The sequence below is a fragment of the Chiloscyllium plagiosum genome, unplaced genomic scaffold (genome assembly GCF_037043375.1).
Source record: "Chiloscyllium plagiosum isolate Xiang-an unplaced genomic scaffold, Cpla_swu_hap1 HiC_scaffold_43, whole genome shotgun sequence".
Classification (NCBI taxonomy): Eukaryota; Metazoa; Chordata; class Chondrichthyes; order Orectolobiformes; family Hemiscylliidae; genus Chiloscyllium; species Chiloscyllium plagiosum.
The window spans coordinates 15507388-15527417 of NW_028270181.1; the positions used below are offsets into that span (position 1 = coordinate 15507388).

General features: G+C 38.4%; 1 protein-coding gene across 16 annotated transcripts in view; it reads left to right on the top strand.

Moving 5' to 3' along the window:
- Positions 1-20030, top strand: part of LOC122541861 (calcium-activated potassium channel subunit alpha-1) — an 847529-nt gene that overhangs the window by 435407 nt on the left and 392092 nt on the right. For all 16 annotated transcript variants that reach the window (XM_087982321.1, XM_087982311.1, XM_087982314.1 and 13 more), the window contains exons 4-5: positions 15223-15316; positions 19786-19897. In XM_087982321.1, coding sequence (XP_087838447.1) covers positions 15223-15316; positions 19786-19897 — 206 coding nt within the window. The remainder of the gene's footprint in view (positions 1-15222; positions 15317-19785; positions 19898-20030) is intronic.

Consider the following 20030-nt stretch of genomic DNA (forward strand, 5'->3'; position numbering starts at 1 on the left):
TTCACACTGGCGAGAAGAAGGAAGAGAGGTGACTTGATAGAGGTGTACAAGGTAATGAGAGGCATAGACATAGTAGATAGTCAGAGACTTTTCCTCAGGGCAGAAATGGATGTCATGAGGGGTCATAATTTTAAAGTGATTGGAGGAAGGCATAGGCAAGATGTGAGGTAGGTTCTTTTCACAGAGACTGGTGCATGCGTGTGTGGAATACACTGCCATCGGTGGTTTTAGAGTCAGAGACATTAGGGACATTTAATTGACTGCTGGACAAGCACATGAATGGCAGTAAATTGAGGGGTTTGTTGGTTAGATGGATCTTAGATTAAGATAAATGGTTGGCATTACATTGTGGGCCAGAGGGCTGTACTGTTCTATGTTCTTAAGGCTATTCAGCCCATTGAATCACACCAGCCCTCTGAAGAGCATCTCACCCAGACTCACCCCACCTTTCAGAGGAAACCCAAACAGACACAGCGATAATGTGCAAACTCCATATAGACAGTCACTCAAGATGGAATCAAACTCAGGTCACTGGCACTGTAAGGCAGCAGTGCTAACCACCAAGCTACATGCTGCCCACAGGGGCCATAGCAATAGTCATAGGGGCTTCCATAATCAGAGGATCAGACAGACATTTCTACAGCATGTAACTTAACTCCAGGAGTGTGATAGAATACTCCCCACTTGCATGGATGGGTGCAGCTTCAACAGCTGGTTACTATCCAGGACAAAGCAGCCCACTTGATTGGATCACATCCACAAATATGGACTCTCTTCACCACCAATGCTCAGCAGCAGCAGTGTGTATCATCTACAAGATGCACTGCAGAAATTCACCAAAGATCCTTTGACAGCACCTTCAAAACTAATGGCCACTTCCATCTAAGAGGACATGGGCAACAAATACATGGGAACACTGTCAGCTGCATATTCCCCTCCAAACCAATCAGCATTATAACTTGGAAGTTTATTACTATTCTTTCACGATGGGTCAAAACCCTGGAACTCCCTTCCTAATAATATTTTGGATCCACCTCCAGTAAATGGATTTAAGCGATTCAAGCGGACCTTCTCAAAGGTAACTGGAGTGGAGGGGGAAGAGGGAGAGGGAGAAGACACACGACACCTCAAGAAGCAAGGAGGGGGAATGACAAAATGCTGGTAGGCCAGATTAGGGAGAATCCCAAGATATTCTGCAAGTTTATAATGGGGAAAGAAAATAACCAGGGACAGGGTAGGGACCAATTGGGCAATTGGTGCGTGAAGCTGGAGGATGTTAGTAGAGTGTTAAATGAATACTTCACAATTGTATTTAATTGCGAGAAGGAGGATGCAAGTAAAAAATTCAAGAAGGATGGACTGTGAAGTTCTGGGAAGATTGATATAAGAATCAACAAGGTATTGGAAGTTTTGACAAATTTAAAAGTGTCAAATCCCAAGATCCAGATTACTTTTATCCTTGGCTGCTGTGGGAGATGAGGGAGGAAATTACATGAGCCTTGACCCAAATTTCAAGAAGATATAAACAGAATGGTCAGATATGCAGATCAGTAGCAGATGCAATTTAACCCTGATAAGTGTAATTTTATAGTGTAAGGATATAGATCAGTTGGAAGCATGGGCATAAAAAATGGCAGATGGAGTTTAATCCGGACAAATGTGAGGTGATGCATTTTGGAAGGCCAAGTTAGGTGGACATTATATAGTGGATGGTAGAACCCTTGGGACTATCGATGTGCAGAGGGATCTGAGTTTGTAGATCTAAAGATCACTGAAGGTAGTAGTGCAGGTAGGTAAGATAGTAAAAAAGGCTTATGGCATGCTAGCCTTCATTGGAAGGGGCATTGAGTATAAGGATAGACATGTTATGCTACTGTTTTATAGAACTTTAATTATGCCACACTTGGAATATTGCGTTCAGTTCTGGTTACCATACTACCAGAAAAATGTGGATGCTTTGGAGAGGGTACAGAAAAGGTTTACCAGAATGTTGCCTGGTCCGGGGGATTTTAGCTATGAAGAAAGGTCAGATAAATTGAGTTCGTTTTCATTGGAACTCAGGAGGTTGAGGGATGACCTGATAGAAGTTTATAAGATTGTGAATGGCCTAGATAGAGTGGAAAATATGAGGCTTCTTCCCATGCTGGAAAGGTCAATTATTAGGGGACACAGGTGCAAGGGGAAGTTTAAACAAAATGTGCAAGGCGCATTTTTCACACAAAGGGTTGTCAGTGCCAGGAATGTGCTGTCAGAGGAGGTGGTGAAAGCAGACACAATAGTAGCATTCAAGAAGCACCTGGACAAATCAGTGAATAGGAAGGGAATAGAGGGATACGGATCCTGCAAGTGAAGACAGTTTTGGTATGGAAGGGCAAAATGTATTGGCGCAGGCTTGGAGGGCCCAAGGGCCTTTTCCTGTTGTGTATGATGCACTTTGGAAGCAGGAACAAGACAAAGGAGTATAGAGTCATAGAGATGTACAGCGTGGAAACAGACCCTTCGTTCCAACCCGTCCTGAGTATTCGATGAATGCAATTCACTAGGAAGCTCAGAGAAACAGAGGGATCTTGGGATGTTTGTCCACACATCCCTGAAGCTGGCAGGGCAGGTTAATAGGGTAGATTAAAAAAAAGCAATATAACTGCTTGCCTTTTTCAATTGTGTCATAGATTATAAGAGCAGGGAGGTCATGTTGAAGATGTACAAGACTTTTGTTAGGCTTTAGCTAGAGTACTGTACATAATTTGTTCACTGCACTATAGTAAGGTTATTATTGCACTGGGGTGGGTGCAAAGGAGATTCACCAGGATGTTGCCAGGGATAGAGCATTTCAGCAATGAGGAGAGTCTGGATAACCTTGAGTTGTTTCCTTTGAAGCAGGCAAGTTTGAGGGGTAACCTAATAGAAGTGTATAAAAATATGAGGGGCATGGACAGGGTGAATAGAAAGTACCTGTTCCTCTTAGTTGAAGGGTGAATAAAATGGAGATATAATTTTAAAGTGAAAGGCAGGAGATTTAGAGTGGATTTGAAAAAAAATGTTTTCCCACTGCCTGGGAGGATAAAAGAACAAATAAAATTTCAGCACAGGGACAGACCCTTCAGCCCTCCAAGCCTGCACCAATCCAGATCCTCTATCTAAACCTGTCACCTATATTCTAAGGATCTGTATTCTCCTGCTCCCTGCCCATTAACGTACCTATCTAGATACATCTTAAATGATGCTATCGTGCCCGTCTCTATACCACCTCCACTGTCGATGTGTTCCAGGCACTCCCCAGCCTCTGCGTAAAGAACTTATCACGCATATCTCCTCGTGGCCCCTAGTAATTGAGCCCCCCACTCTGGGAAAGAACTTCTCCTCAGTCAGGTCCCCCCTCAACTTCTGTCTTTCTATTGAAAATAATCCTAATCTACTCAACCTCTCTTCATAGCTAGCACCTCCATCCTAGGCAACACCCTAGTGAACCTCCTCTGCACCATCTCCAAAGCATCCACATTCTTTTGGTAATGTGGTGACCAGAACTCTGCGCAGTATTCCAAATGTGGCCAAACCAAAGTCCTATACAACTGTAACATGACCTGCCAACTCTTGTACTCAGTACCCCGTCTGATGAAGGAAAGTGTGCTATATCCTTTCTTGACCACTCTATTGACCTGCATTGCCTGAACACCCAGATCTCTCTGTACATTAAGTTTCCCCAGGGCTTTTACATTTACTGTAGAGTCACACCTGAATTGGATTTTCCAAAATGCATAACCTCGCATTTGCTCGGATTGAACTCCCTCTGCCGTTTCTCTGCTCAACTCTCCAATCTATCTATATTCTGCTGCATTCCCTGACAGTCCCCTTCACTATCTGCTACTCCACCAATCTTAGTGTCATCTGCAAACTTGCTCATCAGACCACCTATACCTACCTCCAGTTCATCCAGATATTTGAGGTGGGAAATCTCAAGACCTTTAAAAAATAATTGGATGAATAATTGAAGTGCTATACCATTCAAGGCTATGTATCTAGTGTAGGCAAGTGGGATTGGTGTAGTTAATAGTGTATTTTTGATGGTATAGACTTGATAGGCTGAAGGGTTCTTCTTTACTCTATAATTCTATGGTTCTAGAAGTTGATATATTTTGATTATCAATATACAGAAGGTTATAGGGATATCATGGGTAAAAGGCATTGAAATGTTCCATCAGCAACAAAAGTATTAAATGGTGGAATGGGTTCAACAGACTAATGTTGAGACTGTTTTGCTGGAAAAGCACAGCAGGTCAGGCAGCATCCAAGGAACAGGAGAGTCAAAGTTTCAGGCAAAAGCCCTTCATCAGGAACATCGACTCTCCTGCTCCTCGGATGCTGCCTGACCTGCTGTGCTTTATCAGCACTACACTCTCAACACAGTAAAACATCTCTACTGCTGAATTCAAAGCCTCTTGCAATAAGGCCAACATACCATTTGCTTATTTACTTTGAATGTACCCATTTTACTTCCACTGGTGTGCAAGGACACACAGATCCCTTTGTACATCCACATTTCCCATTATGTCACCACTTATATAATATTCTGCCATTCAGCTTTTCACAGTGAAGTGATATAACTTCACATATATCCGTGAGTACTGTGAAAAGTGTACAAAGTTGCCATTCTCTGCTGCCATCTTGGCTACAAAATCAGAATTAAGAAAACACAGAAAAATAAAAATAAAGAGCCAAAAGGTAAGAAAACATCTGAATCTTAAAGTCTAAAGTCTTATCTCCATAAAATTGTTTGGAATGTTCAGCCACCGATACAGGCACCCAGGCCTAGCCACAGCCTGGGATAGGTGGAATGAGGAAGAAAGCATTGCTGGATCTGGTTCTGGGGAATGAGATAGATTAAGCTTCAGATGGGGAATATGTGGAGATTAGTGATCATGGTATCATTAGGTTAATGACAGAAAAAGTCCAAGAGCACTTAATTAGTAGAGGGTCAGCTTAAGTGGGTGAGAATAGATCTCATCCAGATGTTCACAGACAGAACTGTAACAGAGTAATATGCTGCCTCTAAACTGGAGATGGTTTGGATAAGGTTGAGATATATTTCCATAAAAGGGAATGCCATGACAAATAAATCCAGAGCCTCCTGCATGATAAAAGCAAGACAGAAAAGGAATGCACACGACAAATGTCAGGTTATTATATATGAGAACATCGCTTAAAGAGAACTTTCAAAGAATAAGTGAATAAAAGAAAGGAGTGGTATATGAGAAGAGACTGACAGCTAACATACAGGAAGTCTTCCATAGGTGAAAAATTGTACAAGACAGGAAAAGACAATTATGGACCAAAAACGATGTTTATGTTTAGAGGCAACGGGGCCTAGCTGAGATACTAACTGAATGATCATGCTATCAAATAGCAATTTTGATGACTGACCAGGTTTATTTTCCTGTTGAAGTTTCCTAGGCTATCCCAATGATAGTGACAGAGGTTTGGGCTAAATTGTGGAACTTAATAAGCATAAGCACACATACCAAGTGAAGTATTGAACATTAATTGCAGAATTCACTCAATGTTTTCCTTCCTTGTCTGAGCTTCATTCAATGGTTGCTCCTCTAACCAAACACAAAGTAAGTTTATAAAAGTTAAAGAAAAACAGACAAATTTGCAACTGTTCAAATTGACATATTTCCCTCTTGGAATAGGACCAACTGATGGAGCATATAAATCTCAATCGCTACAATATTCTGTAATCCTCATTGACTCAATATTAAGAATCATCTTCATTTTGTATTGTATTTGTCAGAGTGCTTCCACTGCATCATTTCTGCTTCATCCAAGGATGGTTATGTGGGCAAGTGTACAAACATTTCTGACTATGTTGCTTATTTTTTGGCTCTGATTTTATGGATACTATTCATAGTAATATATAATGTTGAAAAATCTCAGCGTCTAATTCTTGAATTTTTTAAAATGATTATAACCTTGTGGAATAATTCCATTATATTTCATTTTTAATCATGAATTTACAAGCAATTACTTATTGAATTATAAATATTTTGTAATAGATATATAAATAGCTGTGCTCAGACATGTTAAAATTGATTAAGTAAAGGTACGTATTTTACTTTAGAAGTGCAGGAGTTTTTCCTGTGTAATGCTGTGGGGATTCACCACTTTTATATTTTCAAGAAATGTCATTGCATGATGTAAACCCGTCACCAAGACCATTTGGCAGGTGTATTGTGGTTTTACTTGCTTTAACTGATGCATCAGGCTCTGAACTGCAGCTATGCCCTCATGTGGGATTGCAATTAACCTTGAGGCTCAGCGTTCCGATGGTTCTGTCACAATGATGCTGCTCATCTCCCCATGGTACAGCAAGACAGTGAACAATAATGCTCAGCTTTCAGTTTCCCTTCCTCTCTTTACCCATAAAGTCATTCTGTTACATGAGCAGTCAGCTTACTGCTAATTTTACTCTTTTAAGGATGTTCAGGGAGAGGAGATTTAACCACACCATGTTAGTCTGCCTCTGCAATCCCATTGAGAATTTAAATACATGACTGAATATTTCTCTTTTCTCTGCATTATCCAATATTTTGGAAAGTATTTACCATTGATATAGATATTATAGGACATCTGTTTTGCATTAAATATTAATCTGTTAACTACTTCATTAAATTCTTGAATAACCTTAACTTTGTTTGTATGGTAATTATTAATGGCATTATATATAAAAATATCCTTATAAGATTGGTTTACACTTATCTACTGAGGTAAAGATACCATCAGGTCTCTGATGTTTTGAGTCAGGATCACATGTTCAATTTGTGGTAGGACTCAAGTCAATTACAATTTTAGATTAAGGCTGTAAGTTTGTTTTACAAGTTTCATACGGTTTATTACGTTTGTCACAATAAGTACAAAATATTTTTTCATAATAAAACAATGATTCATTCAGTTCTCTTCATACACTAGCTTGTGACTTCTGACTGACCAGGTGCTTATCCCTTGTTCTCTTAACAGAAGTTGCTGTCCTGTTATCTTCCCTGGGCGTCTGGCTGCTAAAGATTATGGCCACTACCCCTGAGCATAATCAGTAGAATTTATGAACTCTAGTTTGGCTTACCACTTGATGACTGGCACATGATCAATCTCAGATTGGCAGGGCAGTGTGTGCCCAACTACTGGTTGGTTTCTTAAGGATAATAGTCATCTTACTAATACCAGTTCCAACTATTTTCTCACCAATTCCTTTAGGTATTTGTTATTTATAGGCACATGTTTTTCCTATGGTTTTTCCCTATTAGTGGAAAATCACAAACTTAGTAAGTTAAGAAGGCATTACCAGATTAATCTGTGTCTGCTGAGGAGAAATGATATCATATTTTAATGATTAGGAATTTCCCAAATGTATAACTAATTAAATTAATGTTCTTGAGAATTCCAAAACCTTACCAATATCTTTCAGTTGAAAGAACCATTTGTTCATGTGTGACTTCAGAATCAGTGCTGTTACCTGGAACAGATTAATTGAAAAGTCATTTCCTTTGTTCTCCATAGCAGTCGGAGTCATGTGATAAAGAATCAAGCGTTATTGCTATATTGACACTGAACAGCCCAGATTATTTTAAGAAATAATTATGCAGCACAATTTACAGGACTTAAATCCAAATTAATGCAGTTCCAAAATTAAGCCAATTTAAACACAAAACTGTGTCTCTGAATAAAAGGTTTTACTTCAAAGCATCTTCACATTTGTTCATCTACATTTATGTGTTTGTGCTATAAAAACAAGCCTCCATCATTTGTTTATTTTGCCCTGAACTGATGTGGCACTCCACTCAATACACGGCTTGATTCATAGACAAACCATTTTTTTCCATTGAACATAACTGAGCAGAATACAATATTCATACTTTATTTGCTAACCAATTACACATTCAATCTATAAATATTGAGAAATAACCTCAATCCTGCAATGACTACTCTGTTGAAAAATATCAGCAACTGCGTCCCTCCAAACAGAGAAGTCTTTAATTTGCATCCGAGCATGTTTCACCCAATGAAGTCAACTTGAGTTGTTTGCCTGCAGTTGAAGCATTTTTTGCCTCACAACTTTTTCATTTTCTTCCATGAGCCTGTGTTTTACTACTTTTGACAATTAGGTCCAAATGTCCTCTTTGAATATTGTTTAGGCCAAGCTTGATTCTCTTTCTAACAATGTTAATTTAGTTTGAAGCATTTTGAATTTTTGAAATCACTTATTCCCAATTTTTTTTAGACCATTGTCAGCTCACACTTAAGCAGTGGTGATAATCTATGTCTAAATTCTTCATCTTCTAACAAGTCCACTGGAGCGCTTTTTCTATCCTTTGGCTTATCTTTTGGTTTTGACATTCCCATTTTATTAGAACTCTCTTTGCTTTTACGTTAGCTGGTATCTCTCTTTTACTATTCTTTCATATATTCACCACTTGCTTCCTGAGGTGAGGATATTTCCCAAGAGTTTAATGGAATGGTGCTATCCAAGGTACTGCATGAATTGAACCTGACTGGATGTACAGTAGTTCCCCCACGTACCCGTGGAGAATATATTCCAAGACTTACCGCGGAAGCCTGAAACCACGGATAGGAGCGAACCCATTGATTTAAATGGAAAATTTCTCTTCCCGGCAGCCTCCTGTTCCTGGTTTTGGCATGTTCCTTCAATGTGCTCGGGCCTCAGTAAATCATGGGAACAGGACCGCAGATATGGGGGTCACCCTGTATTTGAGTGAGGGAAAATCATCTGAGGCAACCCAAGAATAACTCTGACAGCAACCTGGGAGCAAGTTATTCTATCATCCTTGAAATAACTCCACAAAGGCCAGAATCACATCATCAAGTCATCCTTTATTTACACATGAACAGTCCTTGACCAGTGCTGTCTCATACAGAGTCAGGCGCTAGACTGTATCTCCAACATTAAATTTTGTTATGTCAGCCAGGGGTCTCTGATTGGACCAGACTAATAGCCCCAATCAGGGAACTCCTATTCTATGATGTCCTGCTGGCTGACCTTGTTACAATCACTACATTTCTCTTGTCAAAATCAACAGAAAGAAAAGTAAAGTAATATAAATTTCAACTTCTTCCTGTCTGACCCGTAATTTCATTGAAGCATCCCTCATATGTGATGACCTAGATCCTATGCTGATGTTATTCCATGGTTCAGCAACTAGGGCTTTCTACATATAGTTGCAGTGAATTTATAGCACAGAAACAAGCTGTTCAATTCAACTCTTTCATGGCAGTTTTTATGCTCCACGTGAACATCTTCCCACTGTACATCATTTACTTCTATCAGCAGATTTATTTACTGTTACTTTTTTCTCTCTTGCCAACTTAACTAGCTCCTCCTTGAAGGCATTTCTACCATTTGCATGAATATTGAGCAAGCAACACTATTTTTATTTAACAGCACTTTTTCACAGTTTCCTTTGTTATTCAGTGATAGTAGACTATCCAACAAGAGCTGGTGTATTAGCTCTGCACAATAATGATATCATCCAATGACCAAAGCAGGTTTACTCATTAACAGTCACCAGTGGGAACCCTGGCCCAGCTCTTTTGCACCTAAAACCTCAAGCAATGACACTAATTGAAAGACCTTTAAGTAGGCCCTATCTATTTAAATATAAGATAGAAAGGTACCCTGGCACCTTTCTGTTCTGTATGACTCACTGGATAAATCTTTAGACCCATAGGAATAGCTGTATTTCTTAAGTTTTTGACCTTGGGTGAAATCTTCTGCTGTCGAGTCTGGTCCAGTGTCAGTCATGGAAATACTTCTGTTTGGGCTCAGGTTTCTTTATGTAATCATATGATCTCCATTCATTACATATACATGTTTGAGGTGAAGGACAAATCTCACAGATCAAGGTGGAAGGAACCTAGGACCAAGGGATCTTCTAAGGTCGAAGACCAGGCCACCAGAATTAAAGGACACCAGGTCTCTGCAAACCTGGACCAGAAGTTCAGATTATGTTTATGACCCTTAACACTTGGCTGATGTGTCCCACAGTTCAACGAAGCTTTGCTACACCATAGCTGGTAGAAGTGCACTTTTACTTATCCCAGCTTCTTGTATGCATGAGCTGATAGATGTGAACAATGGTAGGGATTGATCTCTTCAGCATTTTCATTGCAATCCTCTTATCATTGCTGCATTGCACATCAACAGATGCCCTTCATCTGACACCTTCCTACATTTTCTCATATTGCTTGGATCTTGATATCATGAGAGCAAATATATTGCAATGTGTGCCCCTCCATCAAGGAGGAGAACACAACTGAGGATGGTGCTCACACAGTTGATATATTTTTAATGGGTTTGCCTTTAGTCAATCCATGGAATACAATAACTCATGTCACCTGCAAAAGCCTCTGTCCAATTTCACTGTTTCCTCTCAGTGAGTCAGGAGAAAATTCATCACCACCTTCTTTCCTCAAAGCATCCACCAAATCGTCCTCCCTCCCCCCACCCATAACCATCTCCAGGTTAGGAGACTTCCTGTGAGGGACATCCTGACCCTTGGATCCCCCATTATCAAAGCTACCCATTCCTCCCACCTTTAGTGATATTTATAATCATAAAGACTTTGGTGTATAAGCCTTTTGTAGGCCAGTATTGCAAAAAAAAGAAGAGGAAATTAACCAGAAAGTTAAAAGAACTTTATACTTTCTCGAAGTAAAGGAGTGTAAAAGGACTGCCTAATGGAAGGATGAATATTTTTAGAGCTATAATAAAACGTAGAACATAGAATATGACAGTGCAGTACAGGCCCTTCGGCTCTCAATGTTGTGCACCCTGTGAACCCAGTCTGAAGCCCATCTAACTTACACTATTCCATTCTCATCCAAATGTTTATCCAATGACCATTTAAATGCCCGTAAAGTAGGCAAGTCTACAACTGTTGCAGACTGAGTAAAGAAACTACCTCTGCCATATATCTATCACCCCTCAATTTGAAGCTATGCCCCCTCATGCTCACCATCACCATCCTAGGAAAAAGGCTCTCACTGTCTACCCGATCTAACCCTCTGATTATCTTATAAGTCTCAATTAAGCCACCTCTCAATCTTCTTCTTTCTAACGAAAACAGCATCAAGTACCTCGACCTTTCGTCGTAAGACCCTCCTTCCATACCAGGCAACATCCCAGTAAATATCCTCTGAACCCTTTCCAATGCTTCCACATCCTTCCCATAATTCGGTGACCAGAATTGCACGCCATACTCCAAGTGCAGCTGCATATAGTTTATTTTAAGGTTAGTGATTTATTCACTTTTATTGATGGAAGAAGAGAGAAAGTTGATACAATTTTCAATATCACCATATCATCCTAGATCGTTTTTGAGTGCTTTACACTCCAAAAATCAGCTTGAAATACATTCAAAGCCCCCTTGGAATGGTTGTAGCACAGATTCACTGTAAACACTCTTGGGCTAAAACTTCTAAATTATGACGAGATATGTTACAGAAAATTAACGTATATTTCCTTGAGTTTGCAAGATTTAGGGGTGTTTAAATTATAAAGAGAATCAAAAGCTTGATAAAAGTCAAAACTGTTTATTTCAGTGCTGAAATCAAGAATCCATGAGCATGTGAAATTTTAACAAAAATGATTAAAAATGCATAGAAACATCCATATATTTATAAACTCCCTGTTTGGACCTATTCTGACATAGCTCTGGGCCAGCTGAAACTTGAACTCAGGCTTTCTAGTTCAGGGTTAGGGACATTACCACCATACCAGAAACCTGTATCTTGGTCAACTTTGGCTTAGGGCTCATCGGTCCTGTTACTGAGTCAGTAGGAGATCATCCTTATACTGGTACTTATAAATTTTATGAGGTATGAATTCTCGATTGCCTCATTCCATCTAGAAGCAGGCTTTAGGGAGAATCATATTCAATCATGCTTTTATCTTCACAATGCAGAAATTTTTTCCTGATTAATCAGGATGCCAAGTTACTGAGTTGATTGTTTCCACTGAACCGATAGTTTTTTTTGAATTGACAAAGTCATATGGTACAGACTGAGAAGAACAGTTTCTGCATTCCACTTCAGTGCTCTTTCTAAATTCACTTGTAATGTACTCTGTTTCAACTTGATCTCCTGTTTCATTTTGTTAACTTATTGCTATAACAATAATACAGAAACTCCCCTGCCGGCAAATTCACCTACTCGGGCCCTCTTGCTATAGTTCTCAGGGTGTCATTGAACTTTTAGAACCCATAACTGAGCACAACCACTTTTGAAATTAGAAGTATTTGACTGCTGTAACATCTTTATTTAACTTATTTTACTTAAGAGAGCTTTGAAAGATCTGTTTAGTACCTGTATAGATGTGTTATTGATGGAATTAAAGAGCTTAGAAAACCTAGAGTTATTTGATTGGAGAGTTAGTTGTGCTTTATTTAAGTTGAGGTCATGTGAGAACTGTTGGTTACATATTTCAATTGTCAGTTTTTGAGTTACTAGGTCCCAACTGTTCTATTAGCAGGACTGAGTGTTACAGCATTTGTCAGAATTTTTTACAGATGCGATGTTCAGTTATAAACAGTCATGCTTTGAAAAGCCAAACTGTACTTTGAGCCTCAAAGTCATGTGGTTCAATGTGAGATTTTGCAGCTTTGTGTAGTGATTTGTTGAAACAGTCAGTTGATGTTAATGTGCACAATCAAATCATTCCTCTGCTTGATGGCAGCTTTTTGTGCTTTGAGGATAGATGATTAGATTCCAGAGGACCACTCTAGCTTATTGATTTAGTTATTTTCATAGTCGTACTTGCACATTGTAAGAGATTCACAAGGTTAGTGAAAAACTATTATTGAATTGTTGTGCATAGAATCCATCGCTAGAAAATCAACAGTCCCTCCAAGGAATGTATTGACTTCCTTCCTTTTCCTCTTCCTTTTCCTTTCCCCTTTCCCCTTTACACAATAGACCTTGAACTGATGAATATCTCTGTAATGGCAACAGTGAATGAAAGCAACTGAACAGAATGTTTACTTCTCTGGTTAAAGCCAGGCCACTTTATGCATCCAATCTTTTTGCTTGCTCGTGTTTTTCTTTTCTCTCCTTTTTATCTCTGCCTTACTAAAAGCTTCCTTCATCTAAAACTATCATAATTCCAGTGATTTTCTCATTCTTGCTCCTATATAGAACCACCCATTCCTCCCAACCATTTTAACCTTCCTTTCTTAATATCTTACCCTAGATTAAAGCAACTTCATGGAACTGCTTTCTTTATTCAGCCAAAATAAATGAGCTCCTCTTCACTCTCTGACACTTAAAGCATCAATGTTTGGAAAACATTTATTGGCAATAACATATAAAAATAATGCTTCAACGGAAGTAGAAATTACTCTAGTAATCGTATAGATGCAAAATAATATTTAAATATGTGCTTCCCATCTGCAGCCTGAAGTTGGCAGGCAAGTTTTAATCTGCTAAGGTCCATGACCAAATAGCAGCTAAATTCCGAAGAATATGTTGTTATCTTAAGGCGTTTTGTTCCATCTTGGGTGAATAGATTTTTGACAATTGTAGGAGTTAATGTTTATGATATCAGATGACTTAACTAACAGCAAAAATATAGGTGATCACTTTATAAAATATTTAACAGTACATTCTGGTTGAAGTGTTGCAGACAGTATGCTTCAGTACAATTATATAACATCCTTAAAATGCTGAGTATACTGTACAGCCTCAAATTAAAATTGGTTCATATATTTCATCATACCGTGTTCCTAAACCGAGTTTTTAAAATTAACTGATTTCTGAGTGACTATATATATATATATATATATATATATATATAATGTTTGGTTTACGTATGTGTAAATATAATTACAGCAATTAGACTGAGCACCTTTCAGAGGTGGTCAGGTTAAAACAGATCTATCTCAGCAACTAATTAATGTGATTTGTCCATTTGTGTAGCATGTCCATTTTAAGACCGATTGTGATTTTACTTATCATGCGCAATCTCTCAGGAGTTCCAGTAGTGTATTCAAAGCTTCCAAATGAGCAGGAAGTGAAAGGGCTTCAGAGGATAGAAAGAAAGAATATAATTTTCACAATCTGACTAAAAATGAAAAAGTATTGGAAATATAAAGCAGTTAAGTTGCATTGAGAAAGGGGGAAGGCCAGTTAATATTTTAGTTGGGGCCTTCATGAGAGCTACTCATTGCTGGATATTTCCAACATTTTTCATTTCTCAATGTATTTAACTTAGGTAGATCATTTATGCTTCCTAGATAAATCAGTGGTGTATTCCTAATCCATACAAAACTCCAGTGTGTCACCAGAAAGCAAATAAAAGACACACATTGTTGTTTATGTATTTTCACTATCGGGTAAAATATTTTCAGAATGGTGGAATTCTATTCAGTTAAGGCATTACTTTTTGTTCTGACATCCATTTGGTAGTGCATTTAAGTGACTTTGCCAATGTGCATGTGCAGCTTTGAGTTGAATATTTCTAAATATTTGCATTAGTTTGAAGAGCCTTTTACTGGCCTGTAATTCACGTACTGATGGGCAGATTAAAAGGTTTCTGAAGAGTAAAGTTACAGGGAGTTGTAATCATAATTTGTTTTGTATAAACTGCATGTGTCAAAATACATATTTTGTCAATAACTGGTGCCTGATACTGATCCACATGAAGAGATTCGATATCTTAGCATTTGCTATGGCTGCTTCTCATACAGAGAAAATAAATCCTGCATGAATTTAGTAACCCTTAAAGCACTGCTATTTCACTTACTATTTACGTAAAGGTAGTATATTTATGTTTCGAGGCACTCCATGTTACGAGTGCTGTATACATTCCACAATTAAGAATAGATTTAGTATATTTTTAAAAATCAGTTTTAAGTATTCAGTCCTTTAAGGGTTAATCAAGGACCAACAAAATTACGATTGATATCTGCTTTTTGTGCATGTTCCTTCTTTTACAGCAAATCCCATATGTTCCTGATGCATTTTTGGCATTCCCCGATATCGGATGCTCTCTCCTCCTGTATATGTAATATTGAAACAGTTAACCCTGAAAATTGTAGGGATAAAGACTTGTTACTATTTAGGAATAGAATGAGGACTGAAAATGTTTCATTATTGCTTTTGTTTTCTATGCATTGTTTTGTCCTGATTAATCATTAACTGCCTTTTCCTGTGTTTTACTAGCCCAATAGAATCCTGTCAGAATTTCTACGAAGATTTCACGTTGCAGATTGACATGGCATTCAATGTATTCTTCCTACTCTACTTTGGACTGCGGGTGAGAACCAATTTAACACACAAGTTAGATTTAGAATGTAGTCTTTTGGAAGGCTTTTGGTTTTAAACAGAGCAATTAAGAAGATAATTTGATTCCAACTGATTGCAAATTACTGTTTGTTTCGTCCAGTCTTTGTGCATGTTAAGGTGAATCATTGAACAATTATGTACACAATATGAATATATTATAGAATCCTGACAGTGCGGATAGAGACCATTCGGCCCATCAAGTCTAACCATCCCACCGAAGAACAGCCCACCCAACCCTACCCTCCCCATAAGCCTGCACTTACCATGGCTAATCTACCCAGCCTGAGCATCCCTAGACATTATGGGACAAGTTAGCATGGCCAATTCACCTAACCTACACAAGTTTGGTCTGTGGGAACAAACCCACACAGACGCAAGGAGAACGTGTAAACTCCAGACAGAACAGTTATCCAAGGCTGGAATCAAACCCAGCGCTATGAGGCAGCAATGCTAACCACTGAACTACTGTTCAGCCCTATGATGTGCATATAATGCAGTATAACACAAGAGGCATTCAGTCTGTAATGTCTTTTTTCTCTTATCGTGATTTCATAAGATGTCTGTGATAGTGAGTTATCTCACAAAGTAAAATAGGAATACTGTATACAATTGTAATGATCTTTTGGTTAACCTTGTTATTCTCTTCTTCAGTCCTGCCAGCACTAAGTGAGTGAAGAGGGAGTGCAGACTGAAGTGGTAGGAGTTACTTAGATTAGCCCACCATTTTGCCTGTTACGTACTAGATCGTCCCACAAACCATGAGCAAAACCACAGGTGTAAGAGCTGAGCATTTTGTTGCACTTTAATCTCTGTTGGGGAAAGGGGTGGTATGTAAATAAAGTTCAATGGCTGAGCATGAGTTAGTCTTACTCAGTTCATTGCTATGACAAAGTTTAAGCTAAAACTGTAGGTTTTGTCCTTATTTTCCTTTGCGAGAACCCCATTCTTTCCACTGGCATAGTTGTGGGTCAGTGTGGTGTGGGAACAATGGTTGGGATTTTGTGGTTGCACTCTCCACAGTAGCCACCTTCTGTATGAGTTGACATTTGGAAGCAGTGTACTGGGCTAGTTTTCTCAACCCCATTGAAGTGAAATGCTTTGTTACTGCAACATTGCCTAACTTAGCCAAATGGGGACATCCAATTCAATGTCAACAATTCTGACTAAAGTTAAATCTTCCCGAAGCAAAGTCAAAAGTGTCAGATCTTCTGCAATTTTATGTATTTGTCTTCCATCAGACCAAAAGGGGAAAAGAATGAAAATGCTGTATGCAGAACAAACCATATGAATGCACAAGCTTATCCTTCATCAGCTGTAGGATAAGAGTGTGCATTAAGTTCCTGTGGTATCTTCTATCAGAATCATTCTTTATTTTACAGCACGGTATTGGAATAGTTGAGACAGCCTTTTTTAATGATCTCTGTAGTCCAGTCCTCACAATCTATGTAATTAAAGAAATCAGGTCATTTCCCCAGGATGAGGGATTTCAAGACCAGGGAACACATTTTTAAGGTGAGAGCAGAGAGATTTAAAAAAGACATAAAAGGTAAATGTTCAGAGAGTGGCTTGCATGTGGAATGAACTTCCTGAGAAAATGGTGCATGTGGGTACAATTACAATGTTTAAAAAACATTTGGATAGATACATGAAAAAGAAAGATTTGGAGGGATATGGGCCAGGAGCATGCACGTAGGACTAATTTAGTTTGGGATTATGTTCAGCTTGGACTGGTTGGACCGAAGGGTCTGTTTCCGTGCTTTATGACTGTATATGGAGTTCTGCCTCTACTTCACCTTTGGTTTAAGTTAGAAATGTGCAATTACTTAGGATTTTGTTTCAAACACAATTTTAAAACTCAGTTTAACAAAATTCAACATTGTCTTGTCACATATTTATTTCCTAAATGGACCATATAATATCCATGCCATGACATCAAGCTGTTCTTTGCTTCATATCTCTTTCAGAATTTTCACATGGTTAAGATTGCTAGATTAGATAAGATTACTTACAGTGTGGAAACAGGCCCTTCGGCCCAACAAGTCCACACCGACCCTCTGAAGAGCAACTCACCCAGACCCATTCCCCTACATTTACCCTTCACACTACGGGCAATTTAGCATGGCCAATTCACCTAACCTGCACGTTTTTGGACTTTAAGTTCATGAATAAAGGATGACCTTGTACATTGTTTGCGCTAGTAATGAATCTTGCTACAAATTTTACATGAAAACACTCTAAGTTTGATCTGATCTAAATTTTGCATTATTAGCCTTTGCAATCTTTCAGATTGGCTCTGTATTATTTTGATGTCCCTTTGTTTTGTGTTCAAATTCACAACTTAATCAAAAGTTATGCTTCATTCCAATTAATATAGTGGTTAGATGATGTAGTCAAGAGGCCTGCTTCAGTCAGTTTTGTGTGAGTGAGTTCTATCTACCAGGTTGCCTACAAGATTAATATTTTCCAAGCATGAAATAACTGAGAAAGAGCACCTTTTCCTTTCTTCCTTTATCTTGTCAACTGGACATATACTTTGCCTGCAGCCTATGTGCTTTGGAGGCAATGTTTGTGGTTATAACAACAAACATGCATCAAATTTCCAAGCTACACTTGATGTCTGTGGTGTGCGTGAGTACACACACAGTGGCAGTAAACAGCCTCTTTAAACACCTCACTGGCCTTCGTACAAGCAACATGTATTTATACAGCCAAGATGAGTTCAAAGAGATTATGTCTAACCTGCATTTTTTAAAAAAAGAGACTGCTCAGTTCTGAAGGAAAGGAAAGTATAAACCTTCCCGAGTGCTTAACAGGCTGTCCTGAAATGTCACCTTGTTTAAATTTTCTTTACCTTGACGAACAGTGCTGCACTTAAATAATGCAAGAGAAGTCTGATTAATACGAAGTTAAAAATCACACCACACTAGGTTATATCCAATAGGTTTAACTTCCAATTAAACTTGTTGGACTATAACCTGGTGCTATGTGATTTTTAACTTTGTATTCCCCAGTCCAACACCAGCATCTCCAAATCATGATTAATACGAGGTTTTCTTGGGAGCTATTTGCAGGGTTAGCAAAGGATGACCTTTGTAGAGTTGATCAAGTCGAGTTAAATTTAATAATAAGAAACAAGCGCAGGCAAACATTTCACCACCAGTCTGGATTGCTCAATCAAAGAGTAATTAAGCTCTTTTCTTCCCATAAAGCTGTACATGAAAATGGGTGAAGTCTATCTGTAACTCAGAGATATGCACCAGGGGTCACTGAAGTTGGTGCAGGCCATTCAGCCTCTTCAGTTTGTTCCACCATTCGGATAGGACTTTGCTGATCTGTAACTCAAATTCCTATCAGCCATGGCTCCATCGCCTATAAATTCTTAATATTCTTGTCTAATAATTCATCAAACACTATTTTCAGGAATAGAAAGTACTTTAGAAGAGAGTGTAAGGACTCTTATACTGCGTTGTGTGGACAATTCATTAAATTAGAAAGATCAAATCATATAAAATGGTAGTGCCTTTAAATGTATTTATTATGAAATGATGTATCATTTCTTTTCAGAGTGAAACAAGTACTTTCTATACTGAAGTTCTGGGTGGGCAAATCTGAATATAGTAAACAGCACCTTTGAAGGAATATGTTGATTCTGTATGAGGTCTTTTGAGCTTCACTGTGATGCCCTTTGGCATAGTTGCCACAGGACAGTTTCAAAGATGAAAACTGTTTTGTGAAATTACTGAACAGATTTTCAGACTGGCCTCCTGTGCTGGCGCTTCACTGACTGTCCACACCTATTTTCATTCAGTTCTTGTGAAGAATCACAACTGATAGTTCTTACGCAGTAAATGCAAAATTGCAGTGCAACCTTTCTGTAAACTGATGTGCTTAGGAAGTTAAAATAAAGCAGAGTAACCTCTAAAGAATAATTTCCATCACAGTTCATGTCAGTTGTCTAGTGTCACCATGATCTGTAAGTAGATTGTGATCTCCAGGTTTAACTTCCAGTAATGGTTAACAGTTACCCCAAGGTCTTCATTTGATGGGACATTGCTGATTTCTGGCCAAAATACTTATTGAAAAATGAATAAAAGAAACATCTGTGTCAGAGAAGATAGAGGTAAAATTAATGAGGTTCTACATTTGGAGATGTCCAGCTGTCTGTGAATTTCATTCTCAAAGTTCCTCATTGATAAGTTCAGGGTTCTGTATTTAGGTAGCTAAGACCTTGAAAAAAATTTTCACATCACCATTTTGTCACCTGCGGCACAGCAATTCACTGCTCGTCATATTACATTGATTCAAATATTATTAAAATGCCTAACCTTAGAAATTTAAGAATTGTAGAATATGTTGATGTTTTGACAGTGTCTGGTAAAGCTGAATACACCTGCCATAGGAGGGAATATTGAAATAATTATTCACTCTTTTCTCTTTCAGTTTATTGCAGCAAATGATAAATTATGGTTCTGGTTGGAAGTGAATTCTGTGGTAGATTTCTTCACCGTCCCACCTGTCTTTGTGTCTGTATATTTGAGCAGAAGCTGGCTGGGTAAGTTACATTTTGTTCATTTATGTCAACTCACAAATACCAATTGTTATAAAATTAGTTGATAATTAGGCATCTTGAATTATCTTTATATGCGCAAATATTTAGTGTGTGTTGACACAATCCTTGGAGCATA